The 22,957-nt window shown below is 41.9% G+C and overlaps 1 protein-coding gene across 1 annotated transcript in view; it reads right to left on the bottom strand.

The window, feature by feature from the left end:
* LOC127628198 (homer protein homolog 1-like) overlaps positions 1-22,652 on the bottom strand; it is a 28,849-nt gene extending 6,197 nt beyond the window's left edge. Inside the window, exons 1-8 of the mRNA XM_052104961.1 lie at positions 22,336-22,652; positions 11,336-11,492; positions 7,509-7,640; positions 7,326-7,418; positions 4,679-4,809; positions 1,785-1,944; positions 1,586-1,696; positions 1,429-1,509 (exon numbers count right to left, since the gene is read on the bottom strand). Coding sequence (XP_051960921.1) covers positions 1,429-1,509; positions 1,586-1,696; positions 1,785-1,944; positions 4,679-4,809; positions 7,326-7,418; positions 7,509-7,640; positions 11,336-11,492; positions 22,336-22,340 — 870 coding nt within the window. The 5' untranslated portion in view covers positions 22,341-22,652. The remainder of the gene's footprint in view (positions 1-1,428; positions 1,510-1,585; positions 1,697-1,784; positions 1,945-4,678; positions 4,810-7,325; positions 7,419-7,508; positions 7,641-11,335; positions 11,493-22,335) is intronic.
* Between the last annotated feature and the right edge of the window lie 305 nt (positions 22,653-22,957).

The following is a 22,957-nucleotide window of genomic DNA, read 5'->3' as shown; positions in this document are numbered from 1 at the left end:
ACTGTCACTGTGCGGTTGCCGCTCTGCATTAGGCCCTGGAAGGCTTGTAAAAGTAGAGGGATAGATTAATGCTGCAAAACCTGATGCAGTCTGCAAGAGAACTGAGACTTGAGAGAAGGTTTGTTTTCCAGCAAGATCCAAAGCAAACGGCCAAAGCTACACAAGAATGATTTCAAAACAACAAAGTTAATGTCCTTGAGTGGCCGAATCAGAGTTCAGACCACAACTCATATTAAAATCTGTGGAGTGAGGAAAAATTGCAGTGTCCAGATAGAGACCTATCCACATCAGCCATCTACTAAACACAGACTCAAAGGGGGTGAATACTTATTATAGGCACTGTATCTTTAATTTTTGTTCTAACTGGTTACCAATGGAAAACCAACAAATAAATACAGTTTCTGCTCAGAATGAACCGGAATGAAAAACATTTAGTTTTTAGTCCCTCGTCATATTCATATTTATACATCGTTGCCTCTAGGTGGCGCCATTTCCAACACGAAGGTTTTCAGCACTTATCTTGTTATTTCATGTAACATAAATGCAAAAATTAATTAATTATTATAGCGACCACAAGGAGGTTACCCCATGTGTCTCTACCCTCCCTAGCAACCGGGCCAATTTGGTTGCTAAGGAGACCTGGCTGGAGTCACTCACCACACGCCCCACCAAGAGCGAGAACCACATTATAGCGACCACGAGGAGGTTACCCCATGTGACTCTACCCTCCCTAGCAACCGGGCTACCCCATGTGTCTCTATCCTCCCTAGCAACCAGGCCAATTTGGTTGCTACAGAGACCTGGCTGGAGTCACTCAATACGCGCTCCACCGAGAGCGAGAACCACATTATAGCGACCACAAGGAGGTTACCCCATGTGAATCTACCCTCCCTAGCAACCGGGCCAATTTGGTTGCTAAGGAGACCTGGCTGGAGTCACTCACCACGCGCTCCACAGAGAGCGAGAACCACATTATAGCGACCACGAGGAGGTTACCCCATGTGACTCTACCCTCCCTAGCAACCGGGCTACCCCATGTGTCTCTACCCTCCCTAGCAACCAGGCCAATTTGGTTGCTAAGGAGACCTGGCTGCAGTCACTCACCACGCGCTCCACCGAGAGCCAGAACCACATGATAGTGACCACGAGGAGGTTACCCCACGTGACTCTACCCTCCCTAGCAACCGGGCCAATTTTGGTTGCTAAGGAGACCCGACTGGACTCACCCAGCACGCCCTGGATTCAAACTCACGACTCTAGGTGTGATAGTCATCTGACTGACTTTTTAAATGCTCCTGGCCCCACCCACAGACCCCTCTGATAATATCAGAGCAAATACATCAATATTGACATGCTGTATATACACTGAATATCCTCAAAAGGCTTTAACAGGTTAAACCGTATCACACGTCGTTGAGGTTTGTTTACCTGCAGCTTCTGTGTGAGTGAATCTTTCTGTGTTTGTAGCTGGTTGGCGTTTTCAACTTCCTCTTTCAGCTTCTCCAGTTCCTGTGAGGATGAAATTCACTCAGTAATGGTTTCAGGTATGAATCAGTTCAACGGTTGTTAGCAGTGGGAGTCTGACCTCCTCCTTAGCTTTGAGTTCGGCTTCAAGTTCTTCAATGGTCTGATTCAGTTCAGTTTTCTGTGTTTTGATGCCTGTTGTTTGTCCACTAACACACTCCAGCTCTGTCACCTGACAAACACACACACAGAGAATCATGTGATCATCACGTACAGTTACGGAGAGTCGACATCTCTGTTGCGTTTGTTTGACCTCTGACCCGTTTGTGCAGTCTCTCGGCCTCATCCTGATACGCCGCCAGCTGCTGTTTCCACTGTTTGACGTTAGCGGTGGACTCGAGCAGCGCCGCCGTTAATTTGGCGTTGTTTCCCTTTAGAGTGGCGAGCTCCGCCTCCCAGTGTTTAGTGATGGACGTCGAGCTGTACGAACCAAACACAAGAAGTGTTAGAGGAACTGAATGTAGCAGGAGTTTCTCACTTGATATTCTGCGATTGATTCAAATAAATAAATGTGACTCCACAATAATAAACATAAACAACTGAAGCTTTGCTGCCAAATTGTGCAACTGTGATTGTCAGAGACGCGGACACGCTCCAAGAGCTTTCCATGAAGTGATTTAAGTGCGTTTGCATTCATATTTAATGTTTGTCTAACACAGTGTTTTAATTTAATGCTTTAGTGTCCAGAGTGGCCGGCGCAGTATGAAATATAGATGAATGCATTAATCGACACATGGCGAGTCTAAACCACACGGGAGCGCAGAACAACTTTAACAGTGGCAGGAAATATTGACGGGCTGAAAGAGACTCAGTTCTTGGTTTTCAACTCTTCCAATAGAACCATGAATAAGATGGCAGCTTTATTTCAGTAACATGCACCTAATGAGACTTCACTGTGAATGTACAGCATTTTTTAATAGTAATAGTGATGTTTGCCTCTGAAGGTGTTTTTAAAGATTTCCTGTTTCAGTGTTCGGTATCATTGTTAAGAAATCGTTCAGCGTTTTTAACTATATAGATTATGACACATTCGGAGACTCTGAGGCTACGTCTACATTAATCCGGATATGTTTGAAAATGGCGTCTTCGTTTCAAAACGCTCTCCGTCCACACTAATGTTTTCCAAAAGTTGCTCGTCCAAACCAAGTGTGCCGCACAAGCCCTCAAAAGTGAAGCCAAAACGTCTCGATCGCCCCCCGGTGGCTGGTCCTAGTATAGGTCATAAGCCCCGCCTCCCCATGTTATTCAACGGGACGTGAGACCAACTAAACAATTAAATTACACTTCACATATCTTTTTTCCAAAGATAGTTTCTGTCATTTACTGTCGTTTCTATCACGTTGATGTCATTTCAAGTGTTTGTTTTCAAAATAAGTTTGTTTTTAGTTATTTGATGCTATAAAAACGCTGCTGTGACATCATGATTGACAGCTGTGATTGACAGGTTCTCTGAGTGAAGTAGTCACTGAAGCACCAACTGACTTTTTTTCGGGATCTTCGGAGGACTGAGGAGATTGGAGCTTTAAATTTAATATCTACATTTCTATAATTAATTATTTCACACCGTCATAAGTCAAAAGGGGCGTGTCCTTGCGATTTGATTCAGCGAGAGTGAGGGCGGGGCCTTGATTTCGCGGCTTTACTTCCTGCTCACTACTGCGCAGGTCTGGTCCTGAAATCGCAACTGCGCAGACTCAAGTCCCAAGATGTCAGCGCCATATCGGGACACTGGTGGCTTCAGTTCTCACAGATGGAAAAGAGCGAAGGGGCGTCGGCCATCTTTTTTTACAGTCTATGGTCAACACTGAAACGTATGAAAATGCTTAAATCATGTCACTGCGCATGCGGGAAATCCCCGCTGCATGTACGCTCTGAAGCGCAATTGTCCTCGTGTTCTGTCGCCTTTGAAGGAACGCAATGTGAAGGTTGTACAACGTGACGTACATTTTTTAACAATGCTATCAAAGTGAGTATCGGGCACAACAGTGCCGCTATAACACCGGCCGCCATCTTGATTGTTTTGGTTGGATAGATCACATGACTAAAAATGCGTCATCGTTTTCCAAAGCGCCAAAATGGCGTTTTCAAATGTATCTACTTTGGAGTGCGTTTTAAAAAACGCCGTCTCAGTGTGGACGGAAGGCCAAAACGGAGAGAAAAAGACGCGCTTTCAAACGAAAACGTATTAGTGTGGACTAGGCCTCATAAAATCACACAAAAAAAATATTTTTAAATTATATATCTCTGGGTGTAAATAAAACGGCTTTATTTTGTTCTCAATCATGTCGACTGTATCTGAGAAACATTTTGTGTTGATATGACAAAGCGATCAAAAGTTACTAACATTACAAATATAATTGATCATAGTGTCCAAAAACATCTCCAAACAAATAAAAGATAATAATTGTACATAAGAACTAATTACACATGCAAACACAACAATGACTAAAGGTTTGCATAGCATGCAGACATGATTTTAGTCATGAGATTTCACAGAATGAGTTTCATTCTGTGTCATTTGAGTCATCATTGAGTCTGTGTCGTGTATTTGGCGCCATCTCCTGGTGGTCATATGTAACATTGTGCTTCATGTGGATTATCTAATGATCTATACATCTGATTATCTTGTGTGTGGACTCGATAGAAAGATAATCACCTCCTCTTGATATGTGATATTGTGTTATATTGTTATGTTCCATTTATACTGAAGTTATAAGTGATAACGCGGCATATATGCAACACTAACATAATTGTCAAAGACATATATTTAGCTGTTACTCGCTATATTTTAGTCTGTGAGTAAAACAAATAGTCTGGTTGTATTTTACTCTTCAAGAGCTTTCCAACAACATATGACACATGAATATATGATGAGTTAAAAAGCAGATCTAGACAGGTGGTCCTGGGGAGGTGGAGGGATAACACTACACATACTGCGCTGCTGTAGCCATTTCCCAGTGTACTGCGTGAGGCGAGTAGCAGCTTTATATATTTTGACAGCTTCTGATTGTGTGCGTAGGTTGAGGTCACCTGTTCAACCCATCAGCCGCACACCATGTAACTGAACTTCCTTGTCATTTTGACAATTATATTTTTTCTCGTAGGCCCTTCTGAGTTTAAAGGGATAATAAACAGAATGAATAACTCTGGTCACCTGTGAGGGAACGGTACAGCGTTGAGCTCCGCGCGGCTCTCGGTGTTGAACGCGGCGACAGGCGTCACTCGCTCGTCGGTTCCGTTGATGTTCTCAGGGGTCACTGGAGACTGAAGGTCTGTCGCGGATTCCTGTGACGTCAAAAACACAACAACAGAAACACAATCACGACAAATGGCAGACGAGGAGAAGTGTTCGGGGAAACCTCTTTGAAAACACTCATTATGTGTGTTATGTTAAGATTTATGTTTGCATGATTAATTCTACACTGGCTGTGGTCACATGACCAACATCTCTGAGGTTATAAAGGAACAATCTGTGAGTGCGAAACTAACATCTGATCGGTGTGAAACACACACCTGTCAATCATTTAAAAGCTTTAAAGAGTGTTGCTTTACTCATGTTGTGAAGCGGCCAATAGGAATGATCGAATGAATTTGATTGGCTTGTTGTGGTGGAAACTCACACATGGAGATGTACAAGTGAGCTTCAGATGTTACCGATGGTTTAGATAAGGGAGGTTTTGGGATCATTTGACTCTTACCTTTGTGTTGCTCCGAATCTGTTTGTGTTTTAGAGAATTGAGTGAAATCATGAGAAAAGCACATGAAGAGTTATTTGAGCAGCAGAACTCAGTTTGACATTGAGTAAATGAGGTGTGTGTAAATTACAGCTCATGTTTGGAATTAAAGGGATTCAGGATGGATTTGTTTTAGTTTGTGTCCATATAGATTTTTAGATTCATTGATGGTTTAACCCTTTAAGCTGCCGACGGCTCCGCAAGAAAACAACATTCATAAAAATATTAATAACGGCAGTCTTGACGGACACAAAACTGGTTTCGTTTGAAAGTTTAGAAGCTCTACTTTCCAATGCATGTGACATTATGACCAAAACTGAACAAGTGCTTTGAAATTTGAGGTCAAATCAGAAGTGTTACATTTTGAGCATTTATATAAAGTTAATTGCGCTGCACATATTATTGCACATCAGTAAAACATCAAACTGATCATATATTAATGTGTCATATGTTGTTGGAAAGCTCTTAAAGAGTAAAATACAACCAGACTATTTGTTTTACTCACAGACTAAAATATAGCGAGTAACAGCTAAATATATGTCTTTGACAATTATGTTAGTGTTGCATATATGCCGCGTTATCACTTATAACTTCAGTATAAATGGAACGTAACAATATAACACAATATCACATATCAAGAGGAGGTGATTATCTTTCTATCGAGTCCACACACAAGATAATCAGATGTATAGATCATTAGATAATCCACATGAAGCACAATGTTACATATGACCACCAGGAGATGGCGCCAAATACACGACACAGACTCAATGATGACTCAAATGACACAGAATGAAACTCATTCTGTGAAATCTCATGAGTAAAATCATGTCTGCATGCTATGCAAACCTTTAGTCATTGTTGTGTTTGCATGTGTAATTAGTTCTTATGTACAATTATTATCTTTTATTTGTTTGGAGATGTTTTTGGACACTATGATCACATTATATTTGTAATTGTAACTTTTGATCGCTTTGTCGTATAAATACAAAATGTTTCTCAGATACAGTCGACATGATTGCGAAGAAAACAAAAGCAGTTTTTCGGAGCTGCCTTATTATATATCCATCCAGAGATATAATATGTCAAAAAATAAAAATTATCTTTGTGATTTTTCAGCAGTTTCTTAGTCTGAGAGTCTCAGAATGTCTCATAATCCATATCATTAAAACAATTTTCTTTACAACAATAAGGAACATTGACCCTCCTTGTGTTTGTCGAGTTTTAAGCCTTTAATTTTGGGTACGCCACTAAAACAAGAAATCCTTAAAAATACCTTCAGAGCTTAAAGGGTTAACTGGTTCAGTTGGGCTCAGGGTCTAATGGTGCGTTCACATTCAACGCAAAGACAATTTTCGCCTCGCATTGCTAGCGCGAGTATTCCCGCTTCTCTTCCGGAAAAGGACAGGAGGCGGGGCTTCTACGACTTTGTTCATAGTAACGTTCAACCAATCGCTGGAATCAAGTAGTCGCGCATATTTACCAAACTTACCAGGTCGTCCAACTTCCTCGCTCACTTTCCTCCAAGCGATGTCTTTTATCGTCCGGTCTCTGCACATGCATGATGTTGTGTCGTACAATTCCGTGTGTCCACATACGCCACTACAACAATTATTTTATTCATTTTTCCAGATTTCTTCTGCTACTATGTCAGTACGTCAGTGACATCCGGACAATCTCAATGCTGATAGACTTTTGCGCCACAAGTCACACGGAGTTCTGGTTCAAGTTGAAAAATTTAAACTTGCGCGAATACACGAATGAAGCGTGTTTGCTTTGTGCCATTTGCTTCATTCGCATCGACTTTGTATGTAATTGTGCTGCGCGAAATGCTCACTTCGCATTGTATGTGAACGCACCATAAGAGGTTTGGATGGGTGCTGCCGGGGGTTTTGTTGGATCATAAGGGTTCTGGTGGTTCCTCCTTACCTTTAAGCGCGGAAAACACGAGACCGGTTTGCGCTTGAGAGATAATGTGATGTAAAGAGTTTTAAAAGTAAAAACAAGAATATAATTAGCGCTGCAAGTGTGTGAAAATGATTCTGTGAGATAGTTTTAGTGATGTACCTGTGATGGGGAGCTGGTTAACTCCATCTTCTCCTGAGATTTCTCTTTCGCTAATCGCGCCGCTTCTTTAAACTCTGCAAATTTTTCTGCAAACTACAGACGGACAAACAGAAACAAGCAAACGATGAAAACAGGAAATGCAGCCATATTGAATAAGAACAATGGTGAATTGTGAGCGCTCACTTTACTCAGATGAGCTTCAGACGAGAAGCCGAGCCCGTAGACTGTGTTGGCGCGACTGTCCGCCCACTGACCGAACTTGTGCGATGTTTTGGTGAAGTTCATGTTTGGTGTGATGGTGCTGTTGATGATCGCCTGCACGAAACAAAGTATCACAATTACACAGAGCACTGTTGGAACGCATGAAAACATGTTTATATACTGTATCACAATACAAATACTGTAAAACATTTATTATTTATAGTACATCATATTTGAGCTTTCTAAAAATTTACAAATGCATGAAATCCATCAGTAATATGATATCTTTAAACTGCACCAATTATATTTACAGTAATATATACTGTATATTTTATTATGTTCATTGTTAACATGCATAATTTGTGCTGTTTACAAGTATTAACACTGAAGTGCTAAAACGGTACTGTCTCTTTAAGACTAGCGGTAGAAGATGCAACGCATTAAATATAACCGCATTAAAGATGCAACGCATTAAATATGTAATGCATTAAATATGTAATGCATTAAATATAACTGCATTAAAGATGTAACGCATTAAATATAACCGCATTAAAGATGTAATGCATTAAATATGTAATGCATTAAATATGTAATGCATTAAATATAACCGCATTAAAGATGTAACGTATTAAATATGTAATGCATTAAATATAACAGCATTAAAGATGCAACGCATTAAATATAACCACATTAAATATGTAATGCATTAAATATAACTGCTTTAAATATAACTGCATTAAAGATGTACATATTAAATATAACCGCATTAAATATGTAACGCATTAAATATAACCGCATTAAATATGTAATGCATTAAATATAACCGCATTAAAGATGTAACGTATTAAATATAACCGCATTAAATATGTAATGCATTAAATATAACCGCATTAAAGATGTAACGTATTAAATATGTAATGCATTAAATATAACAGCATTAAAGATGCAACGCATTAAATATAACCACATTAAATATGTAATGCATTAAATATAACTGCTTTAAATATAACTGCATTAAAGATGTACGTATTAAATATAACCGCATTAAATATGTAATGCATTAAATATAACTGCATTAAAGATGTACGTATTAAATATAACCGCATTAAATATGTAACGCATTAAATATAACCGCATTAAATATGTAATGCATTAAATATAACTGCTTTAAATATAACTGCATTAAAGATGTACGTATTAAATATAACCGCATTAAAGATGTGACGCATTAAATATAACCGCATTAAAGATGTGACGTATTAAATATAACCGCATTAAATATGTAACGCATTAAATATAACCGCATTAAAGATGCAACGCATTAAATATAACCGCATTAAATATGTAACGCATTAAATATAATCGCATTAAATATGTAACGCATTAAATATAACGGCATTAAAGATGTAACGCATTAAATATAACCGCATTAAAGATGTAACGCATTAAATATAACCGCATTAAAGATGTAATGCATTAAATATGTAATGCATTAAATATAACTGCATTAAAGATGCAACACATTAAATATGTAACGCATTAAATATAACCGCATTAAAGATGTAACGCATTAAATATAACCGCAGTAAATATGTAATGCATTAAATATAACCGCATTAAAGATGTAACGCATTAAATATAACCGCATTAAAGATGTAACGCATTAAATAACCGCATTAAAGATGCAACACATTAAATATAACCGCATTAAAGATGTAACGCATAAAATATAACCGCAGTAAATATGTAAAGCATTAAATATAACCGCATTAAAGATGCAACGCATTAAATATAACTGCATTAAAGATGCGACGCATTAAATATAACCGCATTAAAGATGCAACGCATTAAATATAACCGCATTAAATATGTAACATATTAAATATAATATGCATTAAATATGTGTTATATATGTAACATATTAAATATGCGCATTAAATATGTGACGCATTAAATATAACCGCATTAAAGATGTGACGCATTAAATATAACCACATTAAAGATGTAACGCATTAAATATGTAACGCATTAAATATAACCGCATTAAAGATGTAATGCATTAAATATAACCGCATTAAATATGTAATGCATTAAATATGTAATGCATTAAATATAACTGCATTAAAGATGCAACGCATTAAATATAACCGCATTAAATATGTAACGCATTAAATATAACTGAAGTAAATATGTAATGCATTAAATATAACCGCATTAAATATGTAATGCATTAAATATGTAATGCATTAAATATAACTGCATTAAAGATGTAACGCATTAAATATAACCGCAGTAAATATGTAACGCATTAAATATAACCGCATTAAAGATGTAATGCATTAAATATAACCGCATTAAATATAACCGCATTAAAGATGCAACGCATTAAATATAACCGCATTAAAGATGCAACGCATTAAATATAACCGCATTAAAGATGTAACGTATTAAAGATGTAATGCATTAAATATAACCGCATTAAATATAACCGCATTAAAGATGCAACGCATTAAATATAACCGCATTAAAGATGCAACGCATTAAATATAACCGCATTAAAGATGTAACGTATTAAATATGTAACGCATTAAATATAACCGCATTAAAGATGTAACGTATTAAATATGTAACGCATTAAATATAACCGCATTAAAGATGCAATGCATTAAATATAACCGCATTAAAGATGCGACGCATTAAATATAACCGCATTAAAGATGCAACGCATTAAATATAACCGCATTAAAGATGCAACGCATTAAATATAACAGCATTAAAGATGTAACGCATTAAAGATGTAACGCATTACATATAACCGCATTAAAGATGCAACGCATTAAATATAACAGCATTAAAGATGTAACGCATTAAAGATGTAACGTATTACATATAACCGCATTAAAGATGCAACGCATTAAATATAACTGCATTAACGATGTAACGCATTACATATAACCGCATTAAAGATGCAACGCATTAAATATAACAGCATTAAAGATGTAACGCATTAAAGATGTAACGCATTACATATAACCGCATTAAAGATGCAACGCATTAAATATAACAGCATTAAAGATGTAACGCATTAAAGATGTAACGTATTACATATAACCGCATTAAAGATGCAACGCATTAAATATAACTGCATTAACGATGTAACGCATTACATATAACCGCATTAAAGATGCAACGCATTAAATATAACAGCATTAAAGATGTAACGCATTAAAGATGTAACGCATTACATATAACCGCATTAAAGATGCAACGCATTAAATATAACAGCATTAAAGATGTAACGCATTAAATATAACCGCATTAACGATGTAACGCATTAAATATAACCGCATTAAAGATGTAACGCATTAAATATAACCGCATTAAAGATGTAATGTCAGGATGTTTTCTTTAAAGAGCTCCGGCTCCACTTATTCCACAATGAGAGTGCTTCTGTATTTAATTATTTGGTATTGTTGCATTATAATTCACTCATACTTTGTGATGTGCATCAGCTGAACTGTTTGTAAAGTGTCGAGTGCATCTGTGATCTGTGTAATTCTTCCTCTCATCAGTCAGTCGTGAACTGCAGCACTGCTCTCAAACATCATCATTAGAGTTTAATGTCATCTCAAGTTACCTTCAGTGACATCAAACGAATATTCGACAACGAAGATTTTAGTCAGCAATTTTTTATTGTTGATAGTGTCGACTAATCGTTTCAGCCCTACTCCACAGGCCCACTCTCTCGTGTGTGTGTGTGTGTGTGAGACTGCGGTTTGACTGTATGACATCACCACTCATGCTCTGACCTTTGACCCATCCAGGCTGATGATGCGGTAGACGTTGCGTGTGCTGTCGTAGAAGTACGACACAGTGACGGCGTGTTTGCTGGTGGGCAGCCAGTTCTTTTTAGTGTTCGGGTCGATCTGGAAGACGTGAGCGCGAGTGCTGAAGATCGGCTGCTCCCTGGAAGAAACAACAGCACACGTGTGATCCGTACTGACATCATCACTGCATTCAAACGCACGGACAACCGATTATGATCCACTACAAACACACATAGTGTTGAGAGATTATCAGTAAAACCACAGTGTGTCACTCACTAAGATGACAGAAGACTCATAGAGATTCTTGCAGCCGCAATGCATGATGGGACATGAGGAACAACACACACAGTCACGCCATCTGAGATCAAACACCAGTAAGAACAACTGACAGTAATTTGAGTTTGACCTACACCAGCGCAGATTATGACTAGTCCTGGATTATGAAGCATTACCATGTCGCTTTAGTCCAGGACTAGAGTTAATCCGTGCCGCTGCAGATAAGACGAGTGTGCGTTTATCAGTTTATCAGGCAGTGTCGTCTCTGAGATCATAGTGGAAATCCCATCATGTAAAGCACATTTCCCTGTTCCTCCACAACACTGAACATTTGAGCTTCCTCGTGCCACATACCGTGTTTGCTCGTCTCTGGTCCAAAACCTCGTGAGCCGATGAAGCTTTCGGTATTTTAAGACATCTGACGCACTCCTGACGCTTCTAACAACTAGACTACATCATTATATTATCTAAACTCGAGTCTATTTATGCTGGAATCTCATCATTTCCCAAAGCATGTGTTGTGGTGGAGAGAAATGCAGTTTGAGTGGATGAGAGGTGTAAACGTGGGGTCATTAATGCATTTTCAAACACACTAATTACTGTGGTCGTGGCCTGAGGTACGGCACCTCGTTTTGGCCAAATTCTAGAGCAGCATCATATTTTATCCATCAGCATTTCAGTTAGAAAACTGCTCAAATATGAACACAAGTGATTCAGGGGGATTTAATAAGTCAGTAGATCTCCAATTCAGCTGGAAATAACACAGAAGTCAACATTACATTAATTATTCATGATTTTGAGATGTTACATCAGACATTATCATAATTTATTCAGATTCAAAGTAACGTCCAGCATCATCCAATCACTGTCAACCATGTTCAAATAAAACATTATAAACATTGTGCTGTCTGTCTGCACTGGTCTCAGAACAGTTATAGGAGAGCTATAGGATGCTCCCTTGCTCCCTATTTAGTGCATGACTTAACCTCCAGTGTGCTGTCTGTCTGCACTGGTCTCAGAACAGTTATAGGAGAGCTATAGGATGCTCCCTTGCTCCCTATTTAGTACATGACTTAACCTCCAGTGTGCTGTCTGTCTGCACTGGTCTCAGAACAGTTATAGAGAGCTATAGGATGCTCCCTTGCTCCCTATTTAGTGCATGACTTAACCTCCAGTGTGCTGTCTGTCTGCACTGGTCTCAGAACAGTTATAGGAGAGCTATAGGATGCTCCCTTGCTCCCTATTTAGTGCATGACTTAACCTCCAGTGTGCTGTCTGTCTGCACTGGTCTCAGAACAGTTATAGGAGAGCTATAGGATGCTCCCTTGCTCCCTATTTTGTACATGACTTAACCTCCAGTGTGCTGTCTGTCTGCACTGGTCTCAGAACAGTTATAGGAGAGCTATAGGATGCTCCCTTGCTCCCTATTTAGTGCATGACTTAACCTCCAGTGTGCTGTCTGTCTGCACTGGTCTCAGAACAGTTATAGAGAGCTATAGGATGCTCCCTTGCTCCCTATTTAGTACATGACTTAACCTCCAGTGTGCTGTCTGTCTGCACTGGTCTCAGAACAGTTATAGAGAGCTATAGGATGCTCCCTTGCTCCCTATTTAGACCATGACTTAACCTCCAGTGTGCTGTCTGTCTGCACTGGTCTCAGAACAGTTATAGGAGCTATAGGATGCTCCCTTGCTCCCTATTTAGTACATGACTTAACCTCCAGTGTGCTGTCTGTCTGCACTGGTCTCAGAACAGTTATAGAGAGCTATAGGATGCTCCCTTGCTCCCTATTTAGTGCATGACTTAACCTCCAGTGTGCTGTCTGTCTGCACTGGTCTCAGAACAGTTATAGGAGAGCTATAGGATGCTCCCTTGCTCCCTATTTAGTGCATGACTTAACCTCCAGTGTGCTGTCTGTCTGCACTGGTCTCAGAACAGTTATAGGAGAGCTATAGGATGCTCCCTTGCTCCCTATTTAGTACATGACTTAACCTCCAGTGTGCTGTCTGTCTGCACTGGTCTCAGAACAGTTATAGAGAGCTATAGGATGCTCCCTTGCTCCCTATTTAGTACATGACTTAACCTCCAGTGTGCTGTCTGTCTGCACTGGTCTCAGAACAGTTATAGAGAGCTATAGGATGCTCCCTTGCTCCCTATTTAGTACATGACTTAACCTCCAGTGTGCTGTCTGTCTGCACTGGTCTCAGAACAGTTATAGAGAGCTATAGGATGCTCCCTTGCTCCCTATTTAGACCATGACTTAACCTCCAGTGTGCTGTCTGTCTGCACTGGTCTCAGAACAGTTATAGGAGCGCTATAGGATGCTCCCTTGCTCCCTATTTAGTACATGACTTAACCTCCAGTGTGCTGTCTGTCTGCACTGGTCTCAGAACAGTTATAGAGAGCTATAGGATGCTCCCTTGCTCCCTATTTAGTACATGACTTAACCTCCAGTATGCGTCTGTCTGCACTGGTCTCAGAACAGTTATAGAGAGCTATAGGATGCTCCCTTGCTCCCTATTTAGTGCATGACTTAACCTCCAGTGTGCTGTCTGTCTGCACTGGTCTCAGAACAGTTATAGAGAGCTATAGGATGCTCCCTTGCTCCCTATTTAGTGCATGACTTAACCTCCAGTGTGCTGTCTGTCTGCACTGGTCTCAGAACAGTTATAGAGAGCTATAGGATGCTCCCTTGCTCCCTATTTAGTGCATGACTTAACCTCCAGTGTGCTGTCTGTCTGCACTGGTCTCAGAACAGTTATAGGAGAGCTATAGGATGCTCCCTTGCTCCCTATTTAGTACATGCCTTAACCTCCAGTGTGCTGTCTGTCTGCACTGGTCTCAGAACAGTTATAGAGAGCTATAGGATGCTCCCTTGCTCCCTATTTAGTGCATGACTTAACCTCCAGTGTGCTGTCTGTCTGCACTGGTCTCAGAACAGTTATAGAGAGCTATAGGATGGGCCCTTGCTCCCTATTTAGTGCATGACTTAACCTCCAGTGTGCTGTCTGTCTGCACTGGTCTCAGAACAGTTATAGAGAGCTATAGGATGCTCCCTTGCTCCCTATTTAGTGCATGACTTAACCTCCAGTGTGCTGTCTGTCTGCACTGGTCTCAGAACAGTTATAGAGAGCTATAGGATGCTCCCTTGCTCCCTATTTAGTGCATGACTTAACCTCCAGTGTGCTGTCTGTCTGCACTGGTCTCAGAACAGTTATAGAGAGCAATAGGATGCTCCCTTGCTCCCTATTTAGTGCATGACTTAACCTCCAGTGTGCTGTCTGTCTGCACTGGTCTCAGAACAGTTATAGAGAGCTATAGGATGCTCCCTTGCTCCCTATTTAGTGCATGACTTAACCTCCAGTGTGCTGTCTGTCTGCACTGGTCTCAGAACAGTTATAGAGAGCTATAGGATGCTCCCTTGCTCCCTATTTAGTACATGCCTTAACCTCCAGTGTGCTGTCTGTCTGCACTGGTCTCAGAACAGTTATAGGAGAGCTATAGGATGCTCCCTTGCTCCCTATTTAGTGCATGACTTAACCTCCAGTGTGCTGTCTGTCTGCACTGGTCTCAGAACAGTTATAGGAGAGCTATAGGATGCTCCCTTGCTCCCTATTTAGTGCATGACTTAACCTCCAGTGTGCTGTCTGTCTGCACTGGTCTCAGAACAGTTATAGAGAGCTATAGGATGCTCCCTTGCTCCCTATTTAGTACATGACTTAACCTCCAGTGTGCTGTCTGTCTGCACTGGTCTCAGAACAGTTATAGAGAGCTATAGGATGCTCCCTTGCTCCCTATTTAGTGCATGACTTAACCTCCAGTGTGCTGTCTGTCTGCACTGGTCTCAGAACAGTTATAGGAGAGCTATAGGATGCTCCCTTGCTCCCTATTTAGTGCATGACTTAACCTCCAGTGTGCTGTCTGTCTGCACTGGTCTCAGAACAGTTATAGAGAGCTATAGGATGCTCCCTTGCTCCCTATTTAGTACATGACTTAACCTCCAGTATGCGTCTGTCTGCACTGGTCTCAGAACAGTTATAGAGAGCTATAGGATGCTCCCTTGCTCCCTATTTAGTGCATGACTTAACCTCCAGTGTGCTGTCTGTCTGCACTGGTCTCAGAACAGTTATAGACAGCTATAGGATGCTCCCTTGCTCCCTATTTAGTGCATGACTTAATCTCCAGTGTGCTGTCTGTCTGCACTGGTCTCAGAACAGTTATAGAGAGCTATAGAATGCTCCCTTGCTCCCTATTTAGTGCATGACTTAACCTCCAGTGTGTGTGAAATGAATAAGTTGGGCGGGTTTATAATGTGGGTCAGGAGTACTGTAGGGTGTGCAGGGCGTCTCTGGAGTACAGTCTCACAACGTTATTCAAGTGTGTTCAACAGAGACCTGCGGCGGTAATTTAACAGCACACGTTCATTCATCATCTAATTACTGATATTAATTACAACACAAGCAGTATAACTGAATATGTCTGTTGGTTAAACCCCCACAGACGTCTGAACGAGGTGATTTCTATAATGTATCTCGTTGTTTTGTGCTCGTTTAGATGTTTGTGAACAGTTTCCCGGTTTGTCCTTGAGTGCATGACACAGAATAGCACGCAGAGTAACAAAGTAAACCGAAACTGTTTAGACGACGCATCAACTTTGATGAATATATTGTGTTGCACGTCACTAATTATGTCAGTCTGAGAGGAACATGTGAATTAATGTTGAAATGTTTTGAACCCTCTGGTGCCCCATCAATTATTTACTCTACACACACTTTTACTGTCAGCGGCGGATTCATCACCGGACATCCAGAACAGTCCTCTCATGTGTGCAATCAGTGTGTGTGTGTGTGTGTGTGTGTGTGTGTGTAGTGTGTGTGCGATCAGTGTGTGTGCGATCAGTGTGTGCGATCAGTGTGCGATCAGTGTGTGTGTGTTTGGCACTCAAGAGTGTTTTGACATTGTAGGAGGAAATCTGCTCTTATCACACACAACTGACACTGAATTTAACTACAACACACCAGACCATTGTTCAAACAAGTGTGTGTGTGTGTATCTCTGTTCTGTCCATTACAACACAGAGATAAGTCAAACTGGCTGATGAGCTTTTCACATCAGCAGTTCTCTTACACACACACACACATTATTCACACACACACACACACACTCAGTTAATGAACACACATACAGGCCAAGGGTGAGATTGTCCATCTGGTCACAGTGCAGTCACAATCCAACCAATCACACGCACACACACACACACACACACACACACACACACACACACACACACACACACACACACACACAACTGGTTTGTGATTACATTTGCTTTCATTAATGTTATATTTAAGTTATATATCAGTTTAATATGAGAATAAGTGATCTATCAGTGGCTTCTAGAAATATTTGTGCTAATATGTCCTGCTCTAAACATCCTGATCAATCACATAATCAGTAAAACATTCTTATTGATTAGTGCGGTCACGCCTCGGTTCAGTTCATGACAGGGTTGTTATTGTTTACCAAAACTAATAAAAAACATTTTGGTTTACTAAAATCAAATAAGATAAAGATTAAAAAAAAACTCAAACTACATGAAAATCTTGCCTTGACAACAAACTAAAATGTAATTAAAAACACAAAAACTATATTTAGTTTCCATATTTTTCATACAGTTTTCATTAAATTTTTACACCCAAAACTGTGAATATCATGGAGAGATATGAAGTCATGTGCAGTTTTGAACGGTCAGAATGTGTGTAACGGGGTATACTGTAGTGATGCCATCTGCGTGTAACGGGGTATACTGTCGTGATGCCATCTGCGTGTAACGGGGTATACTGTCGTGATGCCATCTGCGTGTAACGGGGTATACTGTCGTGATTGCAGCTGCGTGTAACGGGGTATACTGTCGTGATGGCAGCTGCGTGTAACGGGGTATACTGTAGTGATGGCAGCTGCGTGTAACGGGGTATACTGTAGTGATGGCAGCTGCGTGTAACGGGGTATACTGTAGTGATGGCAGCTGCGTGTAACGGGGTATACTGTAGTGATGGCAGCTGCGTGTAACGGGGTATACTGTCGTGATGGCAGCTGCGTGTAACGGGGTATACTGTCGTGATGGCAGCTGCGTGTAACGGGGTATACTGTCGTGATGGCAGCTGCGTGTAACGGGGTATACTGTCGTGATGCCAGCTGCGTGTAACGGGGTATACTGTCGTGATGGCAGCTGCGTGTAACGGGGTATACTGTAGTGATGGCAGCTGCGTGTAACGGGGTATACTGTAGTGATGGCAGCTGCGTGTAACGGGGTATACTGTCGTGATGGCAGCTGCGTGTAACGGGGTATACTGTCGTGATGGCAGCTGCGTGTAACGGGGTATACTGTCGTGATGCCAGCTGCGTGTAACGGGGTATACTGTCGTGATGCCAGCTGCGTGTAACGGGGTATACTGTCGTGATGGCAGCTGCGTGTAACGGGGTATACTGTCGTGATGGCAGCTGCGTGTAACGGGGTATACTGTCGTGATGCCAGCTGCGTGTAACGGGGTATACTGTCGTGATTGCAGCTGCGTGTAACGGGGTATACTGTCGTGATTGCAGCTTAGTGTAACGGGGTATACTGTAGTGATGCCAGCTGCGTGTAACGGGGTATACTGTCGTGATGGCAGCTGCGTGTAACGGGGTATACTGTAGTGATGACAGCTGCGTGTAACGGGGTATACTGTCGTGATGCCAGCTGCGTGTAACGGGGTATACTGTCGTGATGGCAGCTGCGTGTAACGGGGTATACTGTCGTGATGGCAGCTGCGTGTAACGGGGTATACTGTAGTGATGACAGCTGCGTGTAACGGGGTATACTGTCGTGATGCCAGCTGCGTGTAACGGGGTATACTGTCGTGATGACAGCTGCGTGTAACGGGGTATACTGTCGTGATGCCAGCTGCGTGTAACGGGGTATACTGTCGTGATGGCAGCTGCGTGTAACGGGGTATACTGTCGTGATGGCAGCTGCGTGTAACGGGGTATACTGTCGTGATGCCAGCTGCGTGTAACCGGTATTTCCATCCCGGAATGGCCTTGTCTGCAGTGGAAACGTGCAGACCAGTTCCAGAATTCACACCGTTCCAGAAACCCGAACCATGTTGGTGGAAAAGGGCTCTCAGACGCCAGGAGAAACCGTGAGCTGGAGTGTGCTGGAGTTGATCTCCATCGCCACCCGTTTTAGAGACTTTGCTGCTTTAGAGGATGATGCCTTGGGTGACCGTTCCCATCTTCTGGAGCAGATTCCTCAGCCGTCCTCCGAGACGTGGAGTCCTCTTCCTGATACTCTCCCGTCCAAAAACCCCAGGAAGAGAAGGACCGCTCCTTCTCTTCCTAGGGTTTTTGGACGGGAGAGTGTCAACAGTTCCTCCAAGGGTCACTTTTTTGGAGGAGCCCGCTGTCGCCCTGGCAGACCCTCTGGAGAAGTCACGTGCTCTTCCTACTCATTTGCTCCCCGGCCACACCTCCTCGTTAGCCCTTGATTGTGTGTGTTTCACCTGTTCTCTATTTCCTTTGGGTGAATATTCCAGCCTTGTTCCTCTGCTTGTTGATGGTTCATCAGAACCCTTCTAGCCTACAATTTTGCGACAGGTAGGTGTCCTTTGAAGGCTGCAGTACACCGAGTGTCCTCCTTTAAACAAGCGTCGTTTAAACGAGACGGCCTTCGTAGGACAAATGGAAATGGAACGTAACAAGGTTGCTATGACAACATGCCACCCTTTAACAAGCGCGAGTGCTTCGAGTGGCAAGGGAACGCATGAGGTACATTTCAGGAGAGTTAGAATGATGTAAAGAAAATAGATTTCTCAGGTGTACTTTTAGTCTAATACTTTAATTACATATTAAGATAATTATACATATTATCAACTCTGCACCCATCTACTGAGGTACTTCAACTTGGGAATTAACATTCCTTGCGTTTGAACATCATATTTACGGGCAAATATCTGTTGAAGCAAAGAATTGTGGGTTGTGAGTACCCACGAAGGGTACACCTCATGCATCCTCCGAATTCCTGTGAAAGAAGGTCGCATTCGAAAACTGCATTCGAAGTGTCCAACTCGCTATTCTGAAAGGAGACGACCTCGATGACGTATCCCGCCGACAAATGCGACCTCCGGAGGACGCAGCCTTCCAAACGAGGCACAGCCTCTGTCAGGACAGTCAATGGCAGGCGCATGCGCTGATGATGTGCACAGACGATGACCACGAATGAAGCGATGTCACGTGTTTGTGTCATGCCATTTGAAAATCTAGGCAGTGCACAGTCAAGTCGTGCGGCTGTGATGATGCCGCAATTTGCGTCACATATACTGAGGGTGGGGCAGGGGCGGACCGGGAAGAGAAATCAGCCCAGGAGTTTACATAGAAACTGGCCCAAAAGTTGTTGAGCTGAGGGGGGGTGTCACTGTCCTTTTCTGCATAATCGCTGCCCCCTTTGGCATATCGCGCTGCCGTTTAGTGGCCCGTTCTGCATAACGGGAAAAGTCCCAGTTCTCCCAATGGCGAGTCCTCCCCTGTGCCGTGGCCATTACTTTGACCAGCCGTTCAGGAAATCTCCCGACGGCCAGTCCGACCCTAGTGTGGTATATACAGCACTTACAGTTAAATAGAGCCGTCTAACTCGCCATTTACCGCCGTTCCTTTGAATCCAATGTTTTGAAGGTCCAGTCGATCCACACTTCACAATCTCGCCGGAAATAGTAGGTCATCTGGGTATTTCTCCAGGGGCGTAGATTCTCTAGATGTTTCTTTAATATCTTTAAGTATCATTTCGTCAATAGTATGCTTTAATAAAATTGTTTACTTATCGTCATGATGTAACTTTGTCTTGTCTTTGTTATCGTGGACCAAACAAAAAATAAACTTTGTCGGGACGCTGGCTACCACCCCCGGAGTCGCGACTTTGAATTCAGGGCGTGCTGAGTGACTCCAGCCGGGTCTCCTTAGCAACCAAATTGGCCCGGTTGCTAGGGAGGTTAGAGTCACATGGGGTAACCTCCTCGTGGTTGTGATTAGTGGTTCTCGCTCTCAATGGGGCGTGTGGTAAGTTGTGTGTGGATTGGGGAGAGTAGCATGAGTCTCCACATGCTGTGAGTCTCCTAAGCAACCAAATTGTCCGGTTGCTAGGGAGGGTAGAGTCACATGGGGTAACCTCCTCCGTGGTGATTAGTGGTTCTCGCTCTCAATGGGGCATGTGGTGAGTTGTGTGTGGATTGTGGAGATTAGCATGAGCCTCAACATGCTGTGAGTCTCCTAAGCAACCAAATTGTCCGGTTGCTAGGGAGGGTAGAGTCACATGGGGTAATCTCCTCGTGGTGGTGATTATTGGTTCTCGCTCTCAATGGGGCTTGTGGTGAGTTGTGTGTGGATTGCGGAGAGTAGCATGAGTCTCCACATGCTGTGAGTCTCCTAAGCAACCAAATTGTCCGGTTGCTAGGGAGGGTAGGATCACATGGGGTAACCTCCTCGTGGTGGTGATTAGTGGTTCGCTCAATGGGGCATGTGGTGAGTTGTGTGTGGATCGTGGAGAGTAGCATGAGCCTCCACATGCTGTGAGTCTCCGCGGTGTCATGCACAACGAGTCACGTGATCAGATGCGTGGATTGACGGTCTCAGATGCGGAGGCAACTGAGATTCGTCCTCCGCCACCCGGATTGATGTGAGTAACCACACCACCACGAGGACCTACTAAGTAGTGGGAATTGGGCGTTCCAAACTGGGAATAAAAATACAATTCTAAAAAATCCCTTAGTCAACAAACGTTTTCGTCAGGGATTATATGTACAAGATTAACACTGAACATGGGTAAACGCTTCACGCTACAACCCGACCCAATTGTCAAGCCAAATCTACTCCCTTGTTTTTCTCGCATTAAGATTCGGACATGCTTCTCCATTGCCATAATCTATATATATATGGATATTCGGATGCCGCGATAGTGATTCGTATCAAAGATATCACGTTCGCTTATTGTCCCCTTAACTTCCAAAAATGTGACATCAGAAACCTTTCACTGAGTATTATGACATCATCTCTGACAGGGCCAATCAGTGCGCTCCGCTCCAGAACTGCTGCAGATTTGCCTGCTTTCGTCATGTTTCGTTTGGCTAATTTAGTACACTTCAGATACAACAGCTATTTATGGACCCGTCTCTGGAACAGCACTGAAGAGTGGAAGGACTTTTACAACGACAACAACAACAACATGACATCATCTGATCTCAGAGTGATCATTAAATACTGTGATGTCATAATGCGATGATGTCATCAAAACTGAATTCAGACACAAAAAACACAGTGATCCGTCACCTGAAGCAAATGATGAAATAATCTGTGCATATATGGTGTAAAGATCTGTTCAAGCAGTATTCAGCAAATTATTTACTAAATAAATAAATAAATAAAAAAGTGCCAGACATACACACACGTTTAACTTGTATCATTGTAAGACCATGGGGTGCTAAACCATGTTTAAAAATGTGAATATCAGTCAGTACAACCAGATTCATATTCAAGTACCATAGTATTTAAATGGCAGTACCATGATATTCTGCAGTAGCAGCAATGCATAACACTGACATGCACCATGTTAACAGCATGTAATCATTCATTACTATGATGTTTATCAGAGTCACATGTAGTAAATCATGGTAACATACCCCATCTTGCTCGCTTCTCTCTCTCTCTCTCTCTCGTGCTGTTTGTGTGTAAAGATGATCGTGTTGTTGCTGTTTTTCTCGAATGTTTCAGTCCGACATGAATGATGTGAATCAGTGTTTCATCATGATGCCCGAACAGCGCGTTCACTGCAAATCAACCGCGAACAACATCATCCATATATCGGCACAAATCTCCTCAATGTTCATTTCTGTGTGTTTGTGCATCAGCATCATCTCCACACACTGATCATTCAGATCATTTCATGCTCTGTCCGTGTCATCTGTCTCATTCATCATCTCTTCTCCACCGCGCTACGTCATCACGCACTCACGTCACGCCCCCCAAATATGACGTCATGGACAGTGCATGCGTGTCGTCACATCCTGAAAGCGCTTCGAACGTTGAAATTGGTCGTAAGAAGAATGACACATCACTAAATAGTACTGAGAAATGATTAGCACTGTGAGGAGCTTCTTTATGTCTTACTGTATTGTATATTTAACCTTTTATCATGTATATTTATTGAGGAGAGTTCTTTTATTTCTTCTTCTGTAATCTAAAATACTGTGAACATGTCAGATATGATGTCTCTGTCACTTTGAGGAAAGGTTGATTTTCTCC

This window comes from Xyrauchen texanus, chromosome 34, assembly GCF_025860055.1.
Source record: "Xyrauchen texanus isolate HMW12.3.18 chromosome 34, RBS_HiC_50CHRs, whole genome shotgun sequence".
Lineage (NCBI taxonomy): Eukaryota > Metazoa > Chordata > Actinopteri > Cypriniformes > Catostomidae > Xyrauchen > Xyrauchen texanus.
This window is presented reverse-complemented; position numbering and strand designations above follow the sequence as displayed.